A 25,102-nucleotide genomic window follows, 5' to 3' on the forward strand; every position below is an offset into this window, starting at 1 on the left:
GATGTATGGTTGATGTTGAAGCTATGCCACATTTGCAAACTAATGGACTCGTCAGCTATCCATAGAGAATATGTTTTTTCAAGGGCTAACGATTGACCCTTCAACCATGAAAAGCCAGATTATAACCAGCCACAGAAGGGGGGCAGTGAGGAAGGCATTCCTGCACTTGGCCCTCATTGGAGAACCCAAACATTTTACCTCCAAGTCACAGAGCATTGGCACAGCTTTTATGCAGAAAGAAAAGCTCCACTTTAATCCAAATTCCACAAGGTCAAGAACCTCTTCAGTTAGCTTCCTATTTCATCTGAAGTTAAATGAACTAGACTATCATCGAAAGCCTCAGCCTTCATTTCGGATTGTTGCACTTATTTCACGTTCCTCTCTCAGTAAACCCTTCCACTGCATTCCTCCCATTCCCCTTGCCCACTGTCTAATTAGGAACAACTTAAGAGAGAGACGGTGAACCAGGCGCTTCTCTAGCTCACTGCCTGTGAGCTATCGGCAATCAAGGGTGAGCTAATGAAGAGCTGAGGGCAAGGGGGGCTGCTTTAACATGAAGGGGAGTGTTGATGGGATTTGTTTCTATCAACAAAGGGTTGATAGTGCCCTGTCACAACTTCTACCCACCAGTTAGGATCCTGGCACAGGTGGAGCCCGTTCACATCACTGTAGGTACTTCCTAAACCCTTGCTCTTCTTTCTGGGATCCATACTCAGCACCCACAATACCTACAGGAATCTGTTTTTTAAAAAGCAGAATTGGTGGCCCCACTCCAGATCTACTGAATTGAAATCTCGGGGGGTGGGACTCAAGCCTGTTCTCCAGGTCTGCCAGCCTTGTCTCCACTTCCTGAAGGCCCTTTGCATCTCTGCTCTACCTGGAACACAGCTACACATTCATCCAGGTCTGGCCCGGATGCCACTCTCTTGGTGGGTCTGCATGGCATACTTTACCTGTTTCCCCCTACAGCAGAATTCAGTGCCTTCCCTGTTTATGCCATTTGCAGAAAACCTATCACCCTGTTTAATTCAGTTTGATTTTATGAATGTTTATTGAATGCTATTAGATACTATATCAAGGTCTGATACAGAAGAAAAGAATTCATTTCTCACCACAAGGATCTTGCTGTCTATCATGGTTTAATTATGCAGATGACCATTCTTGCCTGCCTTCCTTTGGTAAATTTGAATGTTGAACACAAATGTTCCAGTTTTCAACTTAGTGTTGATTGTTTTTTCAAGTGAAGGATACTGACATTATCAGAGTATGGAGCATAGATGCAACCATAATTGGTACAACCTTGGGTTGACCACTATTCCTCACTGTGCATGTGTTGGTACCCTCCAGAATCCATTTCTACTTCGCCCTTCCTGGTAGCCTCAAATTTCATTCTGAGGATCCTCAGCATTCAGGAGAAGCTCCAGAGGTAGAGTATGTGTCCTAGACAGAGAATGTCAGGACTTTTTCTCAGATGTTGCTGTTGGTGGTGAAAGTCGGAGAACAAAAGTGTCTAGAAAGCCCTTCTCACCTATCTTGAGCTCACAAAGAGAATGCCTGCAGAAAAATGAAGCCAAAACCTAGGAATGAAATCTGAGAAACAGAGATAGAGAAACTGTCTGTTCACATTATTTTGGAACCCCTGGGTCAAAACTCATCTGAAGTTTTTTTTCTCCCATCACATTAGCTAATAAAGTCCTCTTATTGCTTACCCTACTGTGGGTTGGGTGCTCTGTTATGATAATCATAAGCATCCTAATTATCACAATCTTTTTACTTGAATCCAAAGAGCAAGAACTAATTTGCTATTTAGAAAATGAGCCTTGCTGTCAATATAGGCTGATTTCTTCATGAATCAAGGCATGCAAAGGCATTCCTTGGCTCTGTCTGAGAAACCATAGATTCCTGGGACTAAGTTAAAGCTGTCCTTCCATGGCTACAGATTTGCCCATTTGTTGTGTTTTATTATTGTACTTGTGATGGTTACTTTTGTGTGTCAACTTCACTGGGTCAGTGGGTACCCAGATATTTGCTTAAACATTATTCTGGGTGTGTCTGTGAGAGTGTTTCCAGATGAGATTGGCATTTAAATTGGTAGACTGAGTAAAGCAGATTGCCCTCCCCAGTGTGGAGATTGGGCCTCATCCAATCTGTCAAGGGCCTGCATATGCCTGTTTGAGCTAAGACATTGGTCCTCTCCTGTCCTCAGAATTAGACCACCAGCCCTCAGGTCCTCAGACTTTTGGACTTGTACTAGAGTTCATACCATAAGTTCTCTTGTTTCTAAGGTCTTCAGACTTAGACTTGAACTTCATCACTTGCTCTCCCAGGTCCTCAGTTTGCAGATGACAGACTGTGGGACTTCTCAGCTTCCATAATGGCACAAACCAATTCCTCATAAGAAGTCATAAATACACACACACACACACACACACACACACACACACACACACACACACAAATCCTATTGGTTTTGTTTCTCAGGAGAACCCCAAGACAGTACCCAATGTCTGCCATCACCTCCTGACTTTTACGGTTCTAGAAAAAGTGGATGAGTGCTTTCATTTAAAGATGGGCATGTATAGACATATGAGAGAGTTAGCCTGAAGTACACATCCTGTTCACATACCCCAAAACATGCCTGGTTGTGTGGACCATCAAGTTTATCATGTACTCTTTACCTCTGGTTGCTTTCTCTTTGCGGCTACGTGCAAAAGCCGTAGGAGATGGTATTGTTCTGGTTGTTCCAGCTCAGGCATCAAGGCCAGGAGTTCTGTCAGGTGTCTGTTAATCGGCTGAGGCTGCTTTTCATACACAGCAGGTAACACCCTCAACAACATGGCATTACCTGTTGAGAAAACAATAAAGGGAATGATGACTTCATCCATCTATAAGCATGAGAAATAGCATTACTATTGATGCAGTAACCTTTGCACTTTACTCATTAAATAGCACGAGCTGATGTCCAAGTCTTCTGCTGAAAATTACATAGTACCTTATGCTGCTTATTCCGAGAAATCTCGAAAGCACAATATAAACCCATTCCATAAAAGGGAATATTTTACGACATGATCAGTTTTATTATCTAATGAAAAATTTTCCTGAGTAATGCACCATGAGGGGAGAGGAAACTTTGACAGTAACCAAACCACACCTTTGAGAAGCAAACAGTTCCAATAAAGAATCACTGATGAGAACATTTGGATGTAGCTTAAGTGAAAACTAAGCAGTGTCACAAGCATGAACCTAAATGAAACTGAACAACAACAAAAAAGTGCAGAGGAATGTGTGCACATTCCTGAGAAATACCAGGCACATGACTTACACAACTAACATATGGAAACTATGCCTTATTTTCATGAATAGTTAGGAAAGTAGCAATGCAAATTTAAATCCCTAATTTCTGCCCTGTTTGAAGGGAAGTTTAGAGTCAGCTTGTTTGTCACATGTGATTTGCCTTAAAGACATGTATGAACAACTGGATTTAAAACGGCAAAATCTCAAGAAAAAATGTTACATAAACTATAGGGATTTATCTGCAAACAACATATGGGAAACATCTGCCCATCACTTTATGGTATGGATTTTTTCTCAAACTCCTCTCAAGTACTTAACTGTCTCTGGAGAACTGGTTCCTATGGATTTCTTGAAAAAGAATGTTCTTGCCTCTATTTACTTTAAATTTTGCTTTGTATATAGAAAATATACACATAAAGATTCAAATAAGCAGTGATTACACATATGTAGACCTTTATTAAATGGTGGGGACAGGTTCATATATAAAGGACATTTAGATATGAGAGTAAAGGGAAGTAAATTTAATAAAAGGCTGATTCTGGATGAAACTGAATGTATTTGATGACAATAAATAATGAGAATTGCTTTTTCCACATGTGGTTCATAGAATTAGTCTTAAACAGATTTTAGTCAGATGCCCATAGAGTACAAGGTGTTGGAAATAGTCAGGGTTTTCTTTAAAAAAAAAAAAAAAGTTGTGTGTAGCCCTAGCCAGTTTGGCTCAGAGGTTAGAGCCTTGGCCCCTGGACTGAAGGGTCGTGGGTTCGATTCTGTACCTCATTTGCAGGCTTAGCCCCGTGGGGTGCGGGAAGCAACCAATCATGTGTCTCTTTCACATCAATGTTTCCCTCTCTCTCTCCCCCTTCCACTCTCTCCGAAAAGCAATGGAAAAAATATCCTTGGGTGAAATTAAAAAAGTGTTGTGTGCATTGGAAAATATGGTTTTATTTTATTTATTTTTAGTAAGAGCTTTTCCTTAAAGGGTCAGGAATTTTAAATATAATGCCCAAACTATACAGAGCACATTGGATCACAGAGCTTCGTTATATGGACAAACTGATCAACTCTAAAAAAGGTCATGCTGAGTAGGACTGTTGTTGGAATTCAAGACGGGAAATTGGTATGAGGCTTTTGGTACAATGCTCCCTAAGGGCCCTGGAGCATTGAAGGGGAAAACTCCAGATTAGTCATTTTTCAGCTTACTTGAATTTTGATGAAATAACACAAAAATAAATGCATAAGAATTTTTTTTTGAGTTAGAAACTGATGAAGACACTTTGGTGTAGAAATCCTACAAATTCTATTAATAAATTAGCATATTCTTTTAAATTATGAAATATTTGAAGTCATTAGACAAATGCAGACAATAATATAAGGAACACTGCTGCACCTACCAACCAGCTGGTCAGAGCTTAACCTTATGCCATAATTGCTTCCCATCCATTCATTCCTTTGTCTCCCCAGAGGCAACCACCATCCTGAAGTTGGTATTTATCATCTTCATGAATGTTTTTATACTTTGATTAAAGTGTATAACAATGTGTATGTATCAATAAGCATTTTATAGTATTGTTTTGCATGCTTTAAATTTTATATCAATAGTATCATATTGAACATATCTATTTGCCACACACTTTTCCCCCATTCAACATTATTTTGAAGTTTTATCTCCAAGAAGCTCTCTGTTTATTCTCACAGCTGTATAGTATTCCATTGTATAAATATGTAACAATTGATTCATACACTCTTTGATTGAAAGATATATTATTATGAACACTTGCTTTTACCAATAGTGCTGTAATTTTTATACCTATTTCTTTGTATACAAATGAGAGGCTGCTCAGGGAATTGCTTCTGAGCTCAGTGTGCTTAGAAATCACCAGGGCAGCTTGTTAAAACACAGATACTGATTCAGCAGGTTGAGAGTAGGGCTTGAAAATCTGAATTTCAACCAACTTCTACGGTGATGCTGATGGTCCCTAGATCATATAATTAAGTAGCAAAGCAGAGGGTATGTACCTGGGACAGTTTCTAGATCTAAAATTTCTTTGCAAAGTGGTTATGATAGTTTTCTACTGCTGCCATAAGAAATTACCAAGAACTTAGCAGTCCAAAACAACACAAATTTATTATCAGACTTTTCTAAAGTGCAGAAGGCTGACTGGGCTAAAATTCAGATGTTACAAGCTCTGGGTTCCTTCCTGGAGGCTGTAGGAGGGAATCTGTTGCCTTGGCTTTTCTAACTTCTAGAGACCACCAGCATTCTTTGGTTTGGGGTCCCCTTCCTCCATCTTCAAAGTAATCACCACAGCATGTCTCTGACCCTGCTTCCCTTATCACACCTTTCTCTGGTTCTCTTTTCTGCCTCTCTCTTCCACTTTGAAGCACCTTTGTGATTACATTGGGCCCGTCTGGATAATCTCAGATTTTCTCCCCATTTTATATAACAACCTTAATTCCATCTTCATTGCAATAATACATACTATGTTCACTGGTGTGGGGATTAAGACATGGACATCTTTGGGGGGGACACTAGTCTACCAACCACCATGATTATAAAAACTGACACATCCACCAGCAGCATGTTTCTGTTGTTCTGCATCCTTGCCAACATTTGGTCTTGACAGACATTGTTTTTTTCCGCTCTGAAGAGGTGTGAAATGCCACCTCATTTTTTTTTTTTTGGTTTAATTTTCATTTCCTTAATTACTCATGAGGCTAGCACACCCTATTTTATATGTTTACAGATCATTTCCTCTCCCATGATTTGGTCATTCATATCCTCTGCCTGTTTTCAATTGGGATGCTTGTGTTTTCTTATTGATTTGTAGATGTTTCTTACTTAATCTAGACACTATTTTTTGTTTTGTTTTTCAGTTTTAAAGTTGCAACCTTAATCTAGTTGATTTTTAAATTTCTTTACAGTTTATTTTTGTGGTTAAGAAACCTTTCTCTACCCTAAGTTCATAAAAATTTTCCTTACATTTTCTCCTAAAAGCATTATGGTTTTGTTTTTATATTTGTCTTTAATCCATCTGGAATTTACTTTTGTACATATGAGGTAGGGGTCTAATTATATATTTGCGTGTGTGTTTATTATAAACAATGGTTCCAGATCCATTTATTAAGTAGTCAACAATTTTTGCCCTTCTCATTTGTAATACCTCTTTCCAAAATAAGGTTTCCCATGTGTCTGGGTCTGTTTCTAGGTATCTATCATACCTTCACTGATTACATATTTTCTTAACTATAATTAACTTTTACATCTCACAGGACAAATTTCTTCACCTTCTTCAAATTCTTCTTCTCCCCTTCACATGAATTTTACCATTAGTTTGTCAACTTTCTTGAAAAACTAGGTTGGGATTTTATTTTTCCACACTGAATGTATGTATAGACTAATTTGGTACAATTGACTTTGTGAAACTGAGTCTTCTCACTAAAGAACATGATATATTCTTCCATCCAAGTAGACTTTTTTTTACATCTTTCAATAAAATTTTGTAATATTAGTTGTACCGTGTGCATCTTTTATTAAATTGGTTTCTAAGTATCCCATATTTGTTGTTGCTATTGTAAATGGAAGCTTTTTTTAGAAATGTCTTTTCCGTTGTTTGCTGATATTAAGAGAGCAACTGATTTTTGTATGTTGATCTTCCACCCAACAAAACATGTTCAGTTCTCTTATTAATAACCTGTCTTTACAGTCTCTTATGTTTTTTGCATATGGATAATCAACTCCAAATAATTGATGACAACTTTGTTTCTTTTCTTCCAAACTTATTCTTCATGTGGCTTATTTTTGTCTTGCTTTACTGGCTGGAATTTCCGACACTTTGATGAATAGAACCAGTGTCCATGAGTATCCTTTTGTTATTCCTGTGTCTTTGTTTTTTAATAATTTAAATATATATATATATATATACATACATATATATATATATATACATACATATATATATATATATATATCTTTATTGATTTCAGAGAGAGGAAGGGAGAGGGGGAGAGAGAGAAACATCAATGATCAGTCACTGATCAGCTGCCTCCTGCACGCCCCCCACTGGGGATCCAGCCTGCAACCGGGGCATGTGCCCTGACCGGGAATCAAAGCCCAATCTCCTGGATTCTAGGTCCGTGCTCACCCTCTGAGTCACACCAGCCAGGCTGTTATTTCTGTTTTTAAGAGTATGTTTCTAAGGATTCACCATTATGTACATATATGTTTTTACAGATTTTTGGTATTTACATTTTATCAGCTTAAGTTCGTGTTTCCTAGTTTGAACATGAATGAATGCCGAGTTTTATTAAATAACTTTTCTGCATCTGTTGACATGATTATATGATTTCACCTTTAAATTGATAATGTAGTAAATTAATAGATCTTCTAACATTCAATCAATCTTGAGGTCTTGGAATAAACTCAACTTGGTTATGATGTATTTTTATGCATATGTTGCTGCGTTTGGCTATTTTATTTAGAGCTTTTGCATCTATGTTCTTAAAGGAGATTGGCCTGCAATTTCTTGAACTGTCCTTGTCTCTTTTTGGCATCATACTTACTAGACATATAAAAATAATTTAGTACATTTCTGCACACTCTACTCTCAGAAGCAGTTTGGGTAAGATGGCAATTATGAGTTCCTCGAATGTTTGATTAAATTTTTTTATGAAACTTGGGTGATGCTCTCTATATTTCATTAAGTTGAACTTTATTTATTATTATTATTATTATTATTCTCCTCACCTGAGGATATTTTTTTCATTGCTCTTCAGAGAGAGCGGAAGGGGGAGAGAGGGAAACATTGATGTGAGAGAGACACATTGGGGGTCGAGCCTGCCCTTGGCCGGAATCGAACCCAGGACTCTTCAGTTCTTGGGTTGACACTCTAACCACTGAGCAAAACCAGCTAGAACAAGTTGAATTTTAAATTATGTAGTTGTTTCTGTATCTTTTAGCAGGTTTTTTTGACATTTAAATGATCAGTTATGACAAAAATGGACTGTTATGAGAGAGGTATGTTAAAATCTCCCTCCATAACTATGGATTTGTCAACTTCTCCTTATAGTTTTGCCAATCTTGGGTATATATTTAGAAAAACTATCTTACCTAGCTAATTCTGAGATATCTCCTTTTTTTATGTTTTTATTGATTATTTTAGAGAGAGAGGAAGGGAGAGGGACAGAGACAGAAACATCAGTGAGAAAGGAACATCCATCCGCTGTCTCTTGCATGCTCCCTACTGGGGATCGAGCCCGCAGCCGGGGCACAGGATCTGACTGGGGCTCGAACCATGACCTCCTGGTTCATGGGTCTACACTCAACAGCTGAGCAACACCCACTGGGCCAGATGGCATACATGCGTGAGGAACATGTGTGAGGTCAGGCCCCAAATCACAAATTCTTAGGACTCTGTATTTGGTCAAACTGTACATGCTTACTTTTCACTTTCTGGTATTAGGGCAGAGAGTGGGGCTATACCTGAGAGTCTGGCTTTAGGTGAGAGTCTCACTTCTAACTCCCCACCCTGACCTAAGCTTTGCTCCCACGTGGTCGCTAGCACTTGGTTGTTACAGAATTGATAACCTTCCCTTCAGGGGGGCTCCAGCATCAGCTCTTGGGCTTACCTTTCTGGCTTTGGTTTCTTCTCTATCTTTGGTCCCTGGATATTTCCCTTATTTGGGGGAAGGGGACACTTATTTGACCATTTAACATGTTTATTATTTCTGTAATTTAAACACTTCTATGTGTTTTGTGCAGGAAAGTTTTCAGTTTACATAGACCTCCATATATTGGCAGAAACAGGAATCCCTAAGTTAACTTTAAAAACATGATCTTTGACTCTAAGCCTAGTGGAATAATATAATTTACACATAATATCAGGCTATTAAAAACATACCTAAAGTTTGATTATTCCTTTCCACCAGCTCTTTCTCATTTTAGGTTACCAGTTTTCCGTGTTGTCATTTAAAAATGTGTGTTTATAAAAGTATAGTTGCAGCTCCAGAAGGATTCGAGGCAGAATAACTAGGAACAGACTTGGCTTCTAGACCTATAGAAATTCTTACTAAGTTGGTTTTTCTTGGAACCAGCGCGTAACTTTCACAGTTTAGAACTATAAAAAACTGCTTACAAAGGAACGGCGAAAAAAGTTCTCTGCGCACAAAAGGCTGTGAAATAATAAAAGCGCACACGAACTGCTGAAAGGATGATCTTGCTTTCACACCCCGATGCCCCCTGGACCGTTTCTCCCCGCAGCCCGCCTCCGCCCTTTCATCCCTCGGCGCTGCCACTTGGAGTTGCAACAGCGACTCCTCGGGGCCCGGCCTCAGCCCCGCCCCGCGCGCCCCGCCCCTTCCCCTCTAACCCGCCCCCAGTTAATCCGACGGCGGCGCGAACCTCCGCGCTCACTATTGCGCAACCTCCACCTCTCCCGCGCCTCCCCCAGCCCCCTCCCCTTCAAAATCTGGGGAACTCCAGCTATGCGGTGCCACCGGCCTCACTCGCTCAGCCCCGTCCGGGCTGCCCCAGCCTTTATTAAGGGCCCGGGCTCCTGCCTCTCACTCGCCTCGCCTCCGCTCCGCTCGCGCTCCGCCCGCTGCAGACGCTCGCGGGCCTCGGGCCGCCGCCGCGGGAAGCCTGGGGGAGCCCCGTCCCCCCGCAGCCATGCCCCGCTACGCCCTGCTGCTCTGCGTGCTCTGGGCGGCCGCGGGCGCCGAGACCTCGGACGACTACGAGCTGCTGTACGTGAACCTGGACAACGAGATAGACAATGGGCTGCGCCCCACCGAGGACCGTGAGTTCGCCCCCCGTCCCCGCGGGCCCTGGCGACGCAGCCGCCTCTGCGCCTGGAAGCTACGCGTATACTTTGTAGCCAATGAAACGGGATACAAAGAAATACAGTTTGTTTTGCAAAAGAGAGAAGCACTTTAGGAAAGGTTTCAAAAAGTTAGTTCTGTCCCAGATACCTCGTGGGTTGAACCCTATGAAATCGCCGACGGCTGCCGGTTGTGAGCCACAAGAACGGCGATTTCATAGAGTTCGACTTTATACCGGCGTGAAGGTAGGTGGCTGTCCTCGAGATACTTACACAGTTTCTTGGAGGTGTCCTTAAAGGGAAGGGGGTGCTGGGATGAGCCATAACTTGGGACCACCTCGGGAGGTCAGATTTTTTTTTTTTTACAAAGCACACCGAGGGCGGTCTGGGCAGGTGGGTAACGTGCGGGTCTCTCGCCCTAGCCACGCCGTGTGACTGCCGCCGGGAGCCCTCCGAGTGGGACAAGCTCTTCATCATGCTGGAGGACTCGCAGATGAGGGAGGGCATGATGCTGCAGGCCACCGACGACGTGCTCCGCGGCGAGCTGCGGGGGCTGCGCGCGGAGCTGGGCCGGCTCGCTGGCAGCCTCAAGAGGCCGTGCCCGCCGGCCGCCGCCGGGGAGGCCAAGCTGGCCCCCGCGCTGCAGGAGCTGCTGCAGGAGAGCCGCGCCGCGGGCCGCAGGCTGGCGCGCCTGGAGGGCGCCGAGGCGCAGCGCCCCGGGGGCGCGGGGGGCGCCCTGGGCGCGGTGCTGGAGGAGCTGCAGCGCACGCGAGCCGACCTCGCCGAGGTGCAGGGCTGGGCGGCCCGGCGCTGGCTGCCCGCAGGTAAGGATCTGGCCGGGCGGGGACGCCCCTGCGGCTTTGTTCTCTGAGCGCGCGAGAGGGAAGCCGAGCCAGGCAGCCCTCCAGGGGCGCCCCCCCCCCCATTTCTCCACGCACGGCCAAAGAGCTCAGACGCACTATGCAAGGCAGGGAAATTGGCTTTAAAAAGTATTTTTCAGTCCCGAGGAACCCCGAAGATAGCTGTGGACGTGACCATCATAGTCTCGAAATAGGCGAGGGCCCCTGGCTGACACCCGACCCCACCAGGCGACGCGGGGCTCTGCTGGCCCGTTATAACCGGGGCCTCTCGGGCGCTCTGGCTTCGCTTCCCTCCGCCAGGGATTTCCACTTCTTCTAAATTTAGCCGGCCTCTCTCCAGGGGAGCTCCGGTTCCCCCGCGCTATTTCAGGGCCCAGACTCATTTTTAGGGACGTTTTCCACTCCCTGGGCCGGCCTCTTTCCCCCGCCTGTTCTGAGCAAGAGACTTGAGGCTGAATCTGATCTCATGAAGGGTTAGTGGAATTTCCGAGGGGGCCCCAGCCCCGGAATCTGTGGAATTAGCTGGTGAGTGGAGGTTCCAGGATGTGCGCTTTGGAATAAACTGGCCAGGGAGGGACCCAAAGTGGAACCATCAGTATAGGATCCAATTGGTACCTCGGTGCCACCTCATGGATTGGGGGGGGGGGTCAGGGCCAAACGGGAGAGAGGTGGTTCAACCCAGATATAATTTGTCAAAGTCCCGTGTGATATTTGATGAACCTCCAAATGCATGTGGGCCCCAAATAATACATTTTAAAGATGGTTGAAAGAAATAAAGAGAAGATTTGGAACCAAGTAACACTCCATTGTAAGTCAGCATTTCTAGGAAATGGTGATGCAACAATCATTTGTGGGCTATATTAGAAAACTGATGTTCCAGGTAAGAAAATATAATCGCCCTTTTCCTGAGAATCTCAGAAACAGGACCCAATTACAAACAATCCAACAGAACAACTCTTATTAGATGGAGTATGAGGAAAAATCATAAGTATGTGTGAGAGCACATTTCATTTAAACTTACAGGAACCATACCAGAATATCAGTCTTTCCTAAATATTAAGGATTATTTATCAATACAGAACATATTTTCTTAAATATTAAGCAGGGCTTCAGGTGGGGGAGAGGGAGCATAATATCAAATATACAATAGATGCTCAATGTAAGTGACAAGGAGACAAATTATAAATCTGTGGCTATTTTAATGAATGAAATTTCTTGTCTTTTGCAAACCATATAAAGTCGTTGTACATATCATGTCCCTGAAAAACTAAAGAATTACTCTAATTTTCATCTTCACCTCTGCACATTAGTTAGAGCAGAAGAGGGATGTATTTCTGAATTCTAAAATGCTAATTTTTTATTAAGTCCAATGATACATTTACCCACAAGCTTTGATTTCCCTTCTCTTGGTTTCCTGCCAGCTTGGCTTCTAAGGGATTCCTAATCATTCTGTTGTTGGCCTCCGAAGAGCCTGGTTTTAATTTTTTTTGGGTCTTTGATAACATAATCAGGAAAACATATTAGTTAAAAGCCATTTTATAAGACAGTTTCTGACATTTTAAAGAGATATCAAGAGCCTCAATCACTGGTGTCCCCCCAAAAAAACCAGAAAAAAGCCTGCCAGCATGCAGTTCCCCTCCGTGAACTCAAATAGCCAGTGCAGCCTACTTGGGAAGCTGGGTCTTTGAGATGCAATGAAGGCAGGCTTTGGAATCAACCCTGCCAGCCTGGGCTTAGTTAAACAGGAAATCGGCTAATTAGGCTGCAGTAGGCACTCTCCTGAACACTACTTTTCTGAAACATTACAGCAAATATCTCAAATGCTCAGGCATAATGTGATCTTTTGTTCCATGATCTTTGTTTGATTTATTTAACTGGGCTAGAAAAAAAATGCACCTACTGATTTCATTGGAAGAAAGAACCAATGTCTCATTAAAAATTAATTTTTAAAAATCTTCAAAAAATTCCATTTATTCAGTGAAAAAGTTAACACCAAAGTGTGACAGGACCAATTTTGTGCTGTAGTATTATAGTTACTTTTATAGGAATTTATGAATCTCAGTATTTTCTTCGACTATTTTTTCTCACTTGGCTGACCACACTTTGCGTGGACCTTTGGTTCCTGCAGGTTCTGTCTGTTCACCAGTTAGTCTTTAAATGCTCTGGAAGTTTACTTTTCCAAGCTATTTTATGGCAAATCTTCTTTAGGTTGTTACAAAGGGAATGCTACACAGCTCTTCCTGAGTGCTACATAATTGCTGCTTGCTTACTTGCAGAATATTGGAAGGAGAATGGAAGGAAGAGCCTTTTATAGAAAACAGCAAAGCTTGGAGAGATTAGGGGGCTCATCAAAAGCTGCATGGCTCACTAGTGGTACAACAAACTGAATTCCGGCTCTTCTAGCCAAATCCAGGGGTTCTACCATTAAAAGGCAAGGCAGTGTGCAAGTTAAGGGTGTGGCCTCTGCAAGCCAGAGTGCCCAAGGCCAAACCCTAGTTTTACCACTTATCATCTCTGTAAACATAGCTCAGTTACTTAGCACTCTACGACTCAGTTTTCTCATCTGTCAAATGGGAATATTAAGACTATCTCTAGGGCTGATATGAGGATTAAAATGACTTATAAAGTGTTGAGAACAGTATCTGGAACATAGTGAGCACCCAATAAAAGTGAGTCATCATATACATTGTTGCCTTTCAAAGGTAGTTTTCTACAAACTGTGCAAAGTTTACAAACATCTGAGAACATGTGGTATATTAAAATGTATTCAGCAACAACACGACTATCCTAGCGTTTTTGTTTAAAAGTGACTGTTAACAATGGCCAAAGGGGCTGAGCTAGATCCATTGACTTTCACAGGTTTTCGTTCTAGAATCTTGATGAAGTCAAGGAGAGGGAAACGAGTTTGGCTCTGAGTTCTTGGAAATTATGGTGTCATTGTTGAAGTTAATGCATAGTGACTCAATGTTTTTTAAAAGTTTTAACAAAGAAAGCTAATTGGGAGGGGAAATAGTTATTAAAACATGTTTTTCATTATTTTGTGGGTTTGACCAATTTGGCTTCTCTGCACGCCTTCTCCATTTAGATGCTTCATTGAATGAGACAATTGGCTTTCTTTAGCCCTGTTTTCTTTGCTCTCCAGAGAATACACCAGAGGCCCCTAAAGTCATAATGTGATACTGCATATAACTTTCAATTGTAGTCATTAAAATGCCCATGCGAAACTACCTAAATGCCGGAATCATTTCTGAATGACTTTATATTTTCTTTCATGTTCTTCTTATTTTCTTGTGCCTCTAGGTTGTGAAACGGCTATTTTATTCCCAATGCGTTCCAAGAAGATTTTTGGAAGCGTGCATCCGGCGACACCAATGAAGCTTGAATCTTTCAGTGCCTGCATTTGGGTCAAAGCCACAGATGTCCTAAACAAAACCATCCTGTTCTCCTACGGCACGAAGAGGAATCCATATGAGATCCAGCTGTACCTCAGCTCGCAGTCCTTAGTGCTCGTGGTGGGCGGAGAGGAGAACAGGCTGGCTGCCGAGGCTGCCATTTCCCCGGGCAAGTGGACCCATCTGTGCAGCTCCTGGGACTCAGAGACAGGGCGCGCGTCCCTGTGGGTAAAGGGTGAGCTGGTGGCGACCGCTGTTGGGGTGGCCACGGGTCACATTGTTCCCGAGGGAGGAATACTGCAGATCGGCCAAGAAAAGAACGGCTGCTGTGTGGGCAGTGGCTTTGATGAAACACTGGCCTTTTCTGGAAGACTAACAGGCTTCAATATCTGGGACCGTGTTCTCAGCAGTGAAGAGATAAGAGAGAGCGGAGGTGCAGAGTCTTGTCACATCCGCGGAAATGTTGTTGGGTGGGGAGTCACCGAGATTCAGCCACATGGAGGAGCTCAGTACGTTTCCTAAGTGTCATGAAACTCTACTTGAAGCCAAAGAAAGAAACTCACATTTTAAACATATGCCACTTGGGAATGTCTAAAGACCTCAATGCATATTAAGAACACTTGAGACTAATGAAGGAGAGAGTTGAGATCAATCTTTATTTATCTTGGCAAAATACTGAATAAACAGTTGAACGAGGACATTGGAGAAGGCTTTGGGGGATATTGTTACTAGACTTTATGCCACGGTGCTTTCAAATTAATGTTGTGTCTTTGTCAGATAAACTGTCAAATAATTAAAAAAGACTGTATTGTTGAACAGAAGGACAATTGTTTTACTCTTCTTTGGTTGATTTTGTTTTGTCCAGAGATGACTTGTACGTTGTAAGAATAATGAAATAACATTTGTTGTCCATTGCTCATTGTTATTGGCATGTACCTTATTATAAAAAAATAATGATGAAACATATTTATACTACAATGTGACTTAACAAATACAAATGTAGTTTCTGTGTTATAATCAAATGTCACTTTTTTGAGAAGATATAAGTTATATTGTAAAATGGTTTTGTATTAATTTTATTAAGACTATTTTTGTAAATAAAATATTTTATAAACCTAGCCCATGTCATGTAATTATAAATTTAAAATATTTTAGAGCAACTACACACTTCTCTTTTTTTCATCTAAAATGGGCAATTAGTTTTCAGGTACTAGTCTAGTATGTAAATAGTAAGTTAATATTATTAGAAACAAACTGGCGTTTTAAGCTTTGCCTTTCAATAAATCATAAGGAAGAAATATGCTCTTGGATAAGGCAATTCATCTCTCTGGGTTTAGTTTTTGCAACTAAGAAATCAAGAAATTGAGAAATAGTGATCTCTAGGTCCCTTCCAATTTGATGATTCTATGAGCGCATACATCTTTCTGTCCTGTGTAACATGGGGAAAAAAATGAATTATCAGAGTTCCCCAGATACACATGACACCTGGAAGAGGTGGCTTAGGACTGTTATTTGGAAGATCTAAAAATCTTGAAAAGAAACAACGACTCCTGCCCTGAACGCACATCACATTCTCTTACTACCCATGAAGGAGGGGACAGTCGAGCCCCTTCACCCTGCAGATGGGGAGGTAACTCGCTACCACACTAATGTCCTCCTCCTATAGAGGTGATGCAGGGCTGATAGAACATCACAAAGCTACTTCTGAATGTCAAGGGGAAATTTGGTAGAACCACAGTGATGATATGTCCACCTAAAGATAGGGACCGAGCAACCACAGGTCATATCCTGTTCATGACATTTGAAGAATTGGGCCAAGGGTAATTATCAAAGTACATTCTGTAACTAAATAGCTTGGTGTCCTTGGACAAGTTACTTAACTCCTCTGGGTCTTCTCAGTAAAAGGAGGGAGTTGGACTCTTAATACCTTTTAGCAATAGTTCCACGAATCTAGAAATCTTGGAGGATGATTATGGTATCAGTATAGCTTCATCCTGCCTGTGGGACTCACAAAACCAGGCTGATGGCTCTCAAAGAAAATTGCAGTTACGAGGTCATAGGCCAGTCTTAGACCCTTGGAGATGACATAATTCAAGGTTGCAGGCACAGTGGTCATATGTAAACCCCTGTTTAGCTACTGTCTATATGACCTGAATGCTTATCTGGAAGAAGAAATATTGGACCCAGCCTTAAGCAGAGAGTTAGGAATGCTTTCAATTCTTTTCCACATTTCAGCATGAATTATGTCTATTCAAGAGACCCAAGATGATGCAGGCCAAGATATCTGCAAACACATATGGTGACAAATTAAATGTGAGTGAACTTTACATTTTTTTATAGGAATCCTTCTTTTCCTAAGTAACAGAATTCTGGTTTTAATAGCACACATGGCCACTCTGAGTAAAGTCTATATTTTACAGCATTAATTGCAGCTGAGTGTGTCCATATGACTAAGTTCTGGCCAACACTGAAATATTGAATGCGGTTCTCTTTCCCTTTCTCCTCACTGGAATATGGTAATGATGGCTGGAACCTCAGCAACCATCTTAGACCATGAAATTCAGTGTAACAACGGAGAAGAAGCCTGCTTCTCCAGTGGTGTAAAGTTTCCTTGCCAGTCCTGAGTCGCCAGTCCCTGGCCTTCTTCTACATGAGAGAAAAATGCACTTCTATCTTTAATCCACTACCAATCAACGACCTAATCTAATCCTTACCCAGTAGAGAAATTTTTTTAAAATTAAAAAGACCATGGACTTTATTCCCTCAAAATGCTCACAGACCTCCTATGTCAATCGCAGTATTATTTACAACAGCCAAGATTTGGAAACAACCCAGGTGTCCATTAAGAAACAAGTGAATCAAAAAGATGTGGCATATATTTATAATGAAATATTACTCAGTCATAAAAAAGATTAAATCTTGCCATTTGCAACAACATGGGTGGACCTAGAGGATATTATGCTAAGTGAAATAAGTCAGACAGAGAAAGACAGATACCGTGTGATTTCATTTGTATGTGGAAGCTAAAAAACAAAACAAATTAACAAACCAAACAAAACAGAAACAAACTCATAGATACAGAGAACAAACTGATGATTGCCAGGGGTGGGGGCAGGGTGAGGGGATGAACAAAAAAGGTGAAAGGGATTAAAAAGTATTATAAACTGCCAGTTATAAATTAGCCACAGGAATATAATGTACAGCATAGGAAATGAAGTTGATAACATTGTAATAACTCTGTACGGTGCCAGATGAGCACTAGATTTGATGTGGTGATCACTTTGTAAAGTATATAAATGTCTAATCACTATGTTGTATCCCTGAAACTAATATAATATTATATGCCAACTATAATTAAAAAAAATTTTTTTTTTAAACTATAGACTATACTTAGAAAATAGTTCTTACAAAGTCTGGCTATCCGACTTTCTTCTTTTTTACAACAGCGTTTAAAGGGGTTAAGAATACATAGTGACAATGAAATGAGACAGTAAAAAATGTGTAAAACTGAGATAAAATATCTAAAAAAAATATTAGTATGCTGGCTTAGTTTAGCACATTCATTTATCAAAATGGTTGCTATATGCCCTGGCCGGCTTGGCTCAGTGGTTAGAGCGTTGGCCCTCAGACTGAAGGGTCCCGGGTTCGATTCTAGCCAAGGGCACATACCTCGGTTGCAGGCTCGATCCCCAGCCCTGGTCAGTGTGCATGCTGGAGGCAACCAATCGATGTGTCTCTCTCACATCGATGTTTCTCTCTCTCTCTCTCCCTTCCTCTCTCTCTGAAAAGCGATGGAAAAAATATCCTCGGGTGAGGATTTTAAAAAAAAGGTTGCTATGGGCATCGCTATATTATGGCATAGTAAAATAATTGTGCAAGATCATTCAAGCTATTAGGAAGAAAAATATAATACATTATATATGCACAAATAATAAAATGTTGTATGTGTGTGTTAGGGTGACCAACTGGTTAGCCTAGGATTGTCACAGCTTTAATACTGAAAGTCCCATGTCCCAGGAAACCCTTCAGCTCCAGGAAAATTGTGACAATTTGTCATTTAGTCACTTTAGCAGATACATATGTATGTCACTGGAACACCTTTTTTTGCAGTGATAATATTTGAATGAAACAGAGTTGATAATATTTCCTTTTCTATTATAATGTAAATTGGTTTTCAATTATTAATTCCTTTAAAATATATTTAGAACATCTGATTACTAAGAATTTTAGAGCTTGCTATTTACAATTGTGTAATTAACTTCACTTTAACAAAGAACTATCGTTTAGTCACTTAAGAAACAGTATTCATGCCTTGGCCGGTGTGGCTCGGTGGTTGGTGCATCAGCTGGAGCACCAAGAGTCTTGGGTTCAATTCCCAGTCAGGAGCACATACCTGGGTTGCAGGCTTGATCCCCAGCCCTGGTTGGGGCGTGTGCGGACAGCAACCAATCAACGTGCCTCTCTCACATCAATGCTTCTCTCTCTCTCCCTCTCCCTCCCTTCCACTATAAAAATCAATGGAAAAAATATCCTCAGGTGAGGATTAACAACAACAACAACAAAGAAATAGCACTCCTGAAGTTAAAAATCTTGGTCTAAGTAATGTATATGTTCATTTAAATATTCCTAAATCCGGTGAACTTGAAAACTCAGATTGCTGACACTTGCATTCAGTTTTATAAATCTAAAGTATAGAAGAAGCTTATTGGGCTTGGGGTCAGAAATCCAGCATTCAAATCTTACTGCCATTACCTACTAACTATAAGAAGTTGAGCCTGCCAACTAATCTTTATGCATCCAAATTAGCCAAAAAATTAGGGATACCAGGACTTGCCTACCTTGCTGAAGGGTTATTATGAAAATGACATAAAAACAAGTAATGTGTCTAAAAGTGCTTTCTAAACCATAAAATAATACTTGAAATAAAAGAGTTATCTTAAAAGAATGTTTCCCCAAGTCATTCCCTGTGTGTTGAATAGAAAACAAGTAAACAAACAACAATACAAACAAATAAATGTAAGGATTCCCTTGCATTGTGGATGAGTCATTCCGAGCTCAGCAGGGGACGCTCATCGCTGGGCAGGTCTTACTCTACTTCACAGCACCATCTGCTGGTGGAGTCGAAAAGGTACAAACTCTGGCCAGCACCTGATCCAAGATTTGGTCAACAACTCTTATCTTTTTCTGCTTCAAAATATGTCTCTATTTCTTAACCCACACTTAGGTTGGCTTTTTACAACATTAAATTTAATATTTCCCTATGTATATAAATATTCAGGTTGAATATTCTTAATAATATTGTTTAGTCACCCATTCCCTAGAGTATTTGATTAATAAATTCTTTCCCAACAACCTGTAATATGGTGAACTTAAAACATTTTCCTTTAAGAATAACTGTATTGTCTAGCTGAGTGGTTGAGCATTGACCTAGGATCCAGGAGACTGAGGTTCAGTTCCCGGTCAGGGCACATGCCCGGGTTGCAGGCTTGATCCCCAGTTGGGAACGTGCAGGAGGCAGCCGATCCACGATGGCTCTCTCATCATTGATGTTTCTATCTCTCTCTCTCTCCCTCTCCCTTCCTCTCTCTGAAATCAATAAAAGTATATTTAAAAAAAGAAAAGAATAATTGTATCATGAATTTTAGTGGCTAAGTATCTCCTAGGGATTATTAAACTCCACCAATGGACATGGATCTGCCTTCAGGACTTTAGTGTGGGCCTGGCACATGGCATATAATAATTAATGATGACAAGGATGATGATGATATTAAGAGGAATAATAGTAACCATAATGGACTATGGTCTGGCATTGTGCAAAATATATCTGCTTTATCTATTTAAGCCTCACATCTACCTTATGTGGTACATATTATTACTGTCATTATAAATTGGGAGGGGGGTGTCAATTTGCTATCTCCATTTCTTCTGAGACAGTTCACTAATAAGTGGTTTGAATTTTGTCTCACATCAAGAAAGAAATGAGGTGAATTCATCATAATTAACTAGACAGTCTTTTTAAGGCTATTGCCAATAAGAAAGGAATTTGGACTCTTGCTGAGACAATATTACATTTTCATTCCAAAGACTTCCTACTTAAGTTTCAAATCATTTGAGGTCATCTAGCTACTTGTGCCAGGGGACCATGTAAAAGGCATACTGACAGAGACATTGTATTTCCTTATTATGACCATGGGTTCAGAAATGCAAAGGAAGGGGCATCATTGCTTTAGTTTTGATACCAGTGGTATGCCTTGCATCACAGAGTTCCACATCAACGTTTGGAAAGGGTTTCTCTGCAAGCCCTTAAATAATCCCTTAGATTTGGAGAGACCCTAATTTTAGGGGTTTCCAATAATACTGTCATCTTCTTGGGTAAAAGATAAGCATTAGTAATGCTTTTATATTCCAATACTGGCCAGGTTCTACAGAGCACCTTCACCGGGCAAAGAACAAGTTTGGAGAATTACTCAGGACCACTGAAAAACAACTCTCCCACTCTGAAAAGGTTCTGATGTTACAAATTATGAAATTACCTCTGATATGACTTAAGGAGAAAACAAATTCATTACCCAAGTGACATCCTTGTCTTATTTTTTAATTCAAGGGAAAAGATTCAATATTTCTCCATTAAGGATAATTTTAGTTATAGGGTTGTTTGTTTTTTTAGATATCCTTCCTTCTATTGCTATAAGGGAGAAAACTATAGGAAAAGAAAAAACAAATATTTTTGCTGTTTCCTAAGGCTGTTTGGCAGGGTGTATATATATATACATATATATATATATGTAGATATATGTGTGTAGATATATATATATCTCCAAGATTTGCAAAGCAATAAACTTACTACTCAGAGACAGCCAAAGTTTGTAGCTCAAAGTTTGATGTGCTCATGTGGGTGATTGGGGAGTTTTACGACATATTTGTCCTAAAAATCTAAACCCTGAAATATGTAGCCCCAACCTTTTAGGTCAAATTATTATTTATTTTATGGTAATTTTCGTTGTGCCAGATCAAATAAACCAAATCATTTGTTTATTTCAAATGCTTGCAGTGAATTAAGAAAGTGTATTTTGCATTTCAAAAGATTTCTTTGTCATTGCAACTGCATTTCAAGAAGAAAAAAAAACCAAAAAAACACCCAAATACATGACCTAAGTTTTTGGCAGCTACAAAGAGACAATTCAATTTTTTTTTCTCCATATATCAGTTACTTACAAGTCTAACTATCATGGATTTAAAATGTGTGGTGTTTATAAGTGTTTGTAATTCCTATAAAGTCTGTTCCAAATATGTAGCCAAGGTGGTGAAAAAAACATAATTGCTTTTCTGGACTTTTAGTGAATTTAATTTGTATAAAGTGAAATTAGCAATTCAATCCTGTAGCCAAGAGTATAATACTGACTAGTAATCTCAATGACAAATCTTTAGAGGGAAGCACAGGGAGACCGATAAACTTTCACTGTCGTGGCTGGGGTTCAGCTGTGTCTGGGCATCTGGCAGACCATTGGGGTCAGATGTCTGGAGGGTTGGGGTGGAGGTGGGGTGCTAAGAACCCTTCTTGGGAACATTTGGTCCAATAAACAGAACTTTGGTCCTTGGTGGGCCATAGGCATTTTGAGAACTAGAGGACTCATTTCTTGCTAGCTCAACTCTTGGGTTGATAGTGGATCCCTGGGAAGAGAGAGTTTTAGATAAAACAGAACTGTCTATTGACCGCAAACTTGGTAGCACAGCTTGGCACCGGGAGCCACGCAACCCTGTCCTGGGGCCTCTCCACCAAAATGTAACACCAAGGAGAAAGACAGGTGTTCCCCCTGATCCTGCCACATGGAATTAGTGGACTGAGGGCTGGTGGCTCCTAAACTTCAACTGGAGCAGCACAAAAAAAAAGAACAGTCAAGAAGGTCCTTCCCGGGACCTTGGTGGTAGCAGCCACGGCATTTGCTGGGCCCGGGGGTGGAGGGGGAACCAGCAGAGCAGGCCATGCGGGAAGCGTGGAAAGAATGGCAGCATAGGCTGTGGCCTGGCCTGGACACCCCAGGAGGAGAGCACGTCTAGGCTCCCTTGGGGACTCCAAGGAATACTTTGTCCGGGAACCTTTACGGGGGCGTGATGTTCAACTTGAGCATGCGGGGAGGGGTGTCAGTAAAGTGTAGGCCGAGATACTCATGGGCCTCATACAGCTTTATTAATGAGCACTGTGGACATTTTGGTGTCTATCAAATAATACCATATATTCTCTGATCCCAAATTTAAAAAATACGTAAAAACATGGTTTTTGATAGATCTGAAATCAAAGGAAAAAACGCAAGACAAAGAAAATATTTTGAGTGGACTAACTTGATCTCTTTCATTCCAATGTAAAAACAGTTAACAGAGGTATCCTGATTTGAGTTTTTATGAAAGTAGCTAACACAAATCAGTCCCCGGTAATGTTCACATTTAAGAAGTCTTCCCGCATTTTCTGGTGTATTTTATCTAACATTTCTTGCTTTTGGAAACCAAAGGAAGAAGAGGCTTTTCATCTGCCACTGAGAACGGTGCGATATGTTTCACTCAGTGAAGACAGACAGACTCACCATAGTCAGTAGATGGACAAGGTGACCAGAAGCATGGAAAAGACAGTTTCCAAACTGAGCGATGTAGAGCTGGAAGGAAGCTTACAACTTATCTAATGGGCCCAAATAATCCATCTGCCCAGTGAAGAGACACAGACTCAGCCAGTTCAAGTAACCTTACCCATGTTCACAAGTCAACTAGTTATAAAGCAGGGAATCTAAGGTACCGCTCAATACGCTAGGTCTCACTTTGCACACACTGAAAATACTTTTAAACGACTCCTAAAACATGCCCCCAAGCTCAGCCTTCACACCATACCTTGGAGTATGCTCTTTACTATGACCTCTGTGTGATCAGCCAGGAGGTCTGCCTTGGTGATTGCAGCCAGGGACAGGTAGTTGGACATATTCCTGCACAGTTCCTTGTTGCCTCTGTGGAGGAATTTCACTGCAATGGGGATGGCTAATGCCATCACAGGGGGCCGGTTGTAATTCTGAGAAAATGCGAGAAAACAACATAGTAAGAGGCTCATTATTCATTCATTTATTCATTCATCCAAAAAATATTTCTTGAGCTAAGCTTCCAAAGTGCAGGCGTGAAAACAAAGGTCCCACCCTATTCTCATTTAATTTGGGAACTCTCGTTCTTATTAGGGAGACTTAGGGCAAACAGGCAGTTAATAGCATAGACTAATGATGGTCATGATAGGCAAAGAGCAGGACACTAAAGGAGCAAAGAAGGAGCACCTAACCCAGTCTTGCAGGGGGTGTTAAGAATGACTGCATGGAGGAGGTGGTGTCTTAGTTGAGACCTAGTGGATGAATAGGAGATGGCTGGGTGATGGCAAGAAAAAGAATGAACAGAAGGAAAAGCACCCATGGAGGCACAGCGGCGAGAGAGGTTGTACATTTGGGGAACTGTAAATCGTTCGGTATGGCTGGAGTGTGGTACATGTGGAAAAATTGTGAGAGAAGGGACTGGGGAGGTAAGCAGGGGTGTTGTAATAATGAAAGGTCTGGCATATATGCTAAGGAGTGTGGAATCAATCGCTAGGGTGATCAGGAGTCATTGATGAGAAGGTTAACATTAGATTGATACTTGAGAAAATAACCCAAGGAATGTGGAAGAAATTGCTTTCTGACTGTATCTTAAAAACTAAAGTTTCAGCTAATGAAATTCATAAGGAAAAAATGAATGAACATAAGACTAAAAAGTAAAGGAATTTTGATCTTAAAATAATTCTCTTCTTGATTTACTTTGTGACTGAACATCAATATCTTACATATAAAACAATTCTATCAGCATTTAATTACCTAATTTGGGAATAATATTTGAAAAGTACAAATTAGTTTCTTAAAAATGAATGGTATATTTTCACTACCATCAACCATTCTGAGCATCAACTCCACCCCTTAGACTAAATATAAAGCAAAACTTGCATAGTGTGCAATGTGTTTGGGAAGCTGACTTCATATTATATAAGAAACAAAAAGTGGTTGTTTTTCTCTAACTGTTCACATGAAAAGTGCTATATCTTTCCACAGTGAATTATCCCCTCTAATACCTCCCGCAATTCTGGGTTAATGGTAGGTGTTCAATATTTGTCAAATCAAGTATCTAATGAAAAACATTTAAATCTATTGTTACAGCTGTCATTGGGAACATAATGTGGTAGGAATTACCCCTCTTGCTGGTATAACCCACGGACAGCAATGGCTCAGTATGAGCCCAAACTCCATTCATTTTCAGGGCTAGCTGATTGGGCAGGTGAGTTGTTACAAACTCCTTAGCAGATTCCAACTTCCACAGCTATCATCTCAGGTACTTCTCACTCAGACATTTCCACCCTTGACTTCAAGTGTGGTCAAATGACTCAGACACTGACCAGAGAATCACGTTTCCCTGGTCCAGCTGGTGGGCTCAGGGATGGGCAAGTTATTCAATTATAATTAAGGAGCCATTAAAGGGCTTTATGAAAGAGATTCTATTTTCTGATGGATTCAAAGTACTGAAAATGGAAGATGGTCACCATCTTGTGACCTCAGGAGAGAATTTGTTTGACATTCAAGGCAATATGGATCTGAGAGACAAGTTCAGAAAAACCAGTCTTGGTGATATCATTTGAACCCCATGCATTATAATGGCTGTGCCTTAGGCCAGTTCTACCCCTAAGTTTTTT

At 40.9% G+C, this 25,102-nt stretch overlaps 2 protein-coding genes across 5 annotated transcripts in view; one reads left to right on the forward strand and one right to left on the reverse strand.

Moving 5' to 3' along the window:
- The window catches only part of VEPH1 (ventricular zone expressed PH domain containing 1), a 168,259-nt gene that overhangs the window by 117,439 nt on the left and 25,718 nt on the right, over positions 1 to 25,102 (reverse strand). For all 4 annotated transcript variants that reach the window (XM_081139204.1, XM_081139203.1, XM_081139202.1 and 1 more), the window contains 2 exons: positions 23,242 to 23,416; positions 2,679 to 2,845 (listed from right to left, as the gene is read on the reverse strand). In XM_081139204.1, coding sequence (XP_080995330.1) covers positions 2,679 to 2,845; positions 23,242 to 23,416 — 342 coding nt within the window. The remainder of the gene's footprint in view (positions 1 to 2,678; positions 2,846 to 23,241; positions 23,417 to 25,102) is intronic.
- PTX3 (pentraxin 3) lies at positions 9,863 to 15,475 on the forward strand. Its single transcript, XM_081139206.1, has 4 exons — positions 9,863 to 9,881; positions 9,941 to 10,091; positions 10,535 to 10,936; positions 14,273 to 15,475. Exons 2-4 carry the CDS (start codon positions 9,962 to 9,964, stop codon positions 14,884 to 14,886), a joined length of 1,146 nt encoding a protein of 381 aa, XP_080995332.1. The 5' UTR covers positions 9,863 to 9,881; positions 9,941 to 9,961; the 3' UTR covers positions 14,887 to 15,475.

The sequence above is a fragment of the Miniopterus schreibersii genome (genome assembly GCF_964146895.1).
Source record: "Miniopterus schreibersii genome assembly, chromosome: 5".
In the NCBI taxonomy this organism is placed as follows: domain Eukaryota; kingdom Metazoa; phylum Chordata; class Mammalia; order Chiroptera; family Miniopteridae; genus Miniopterus; species Miniopterus schreibersii.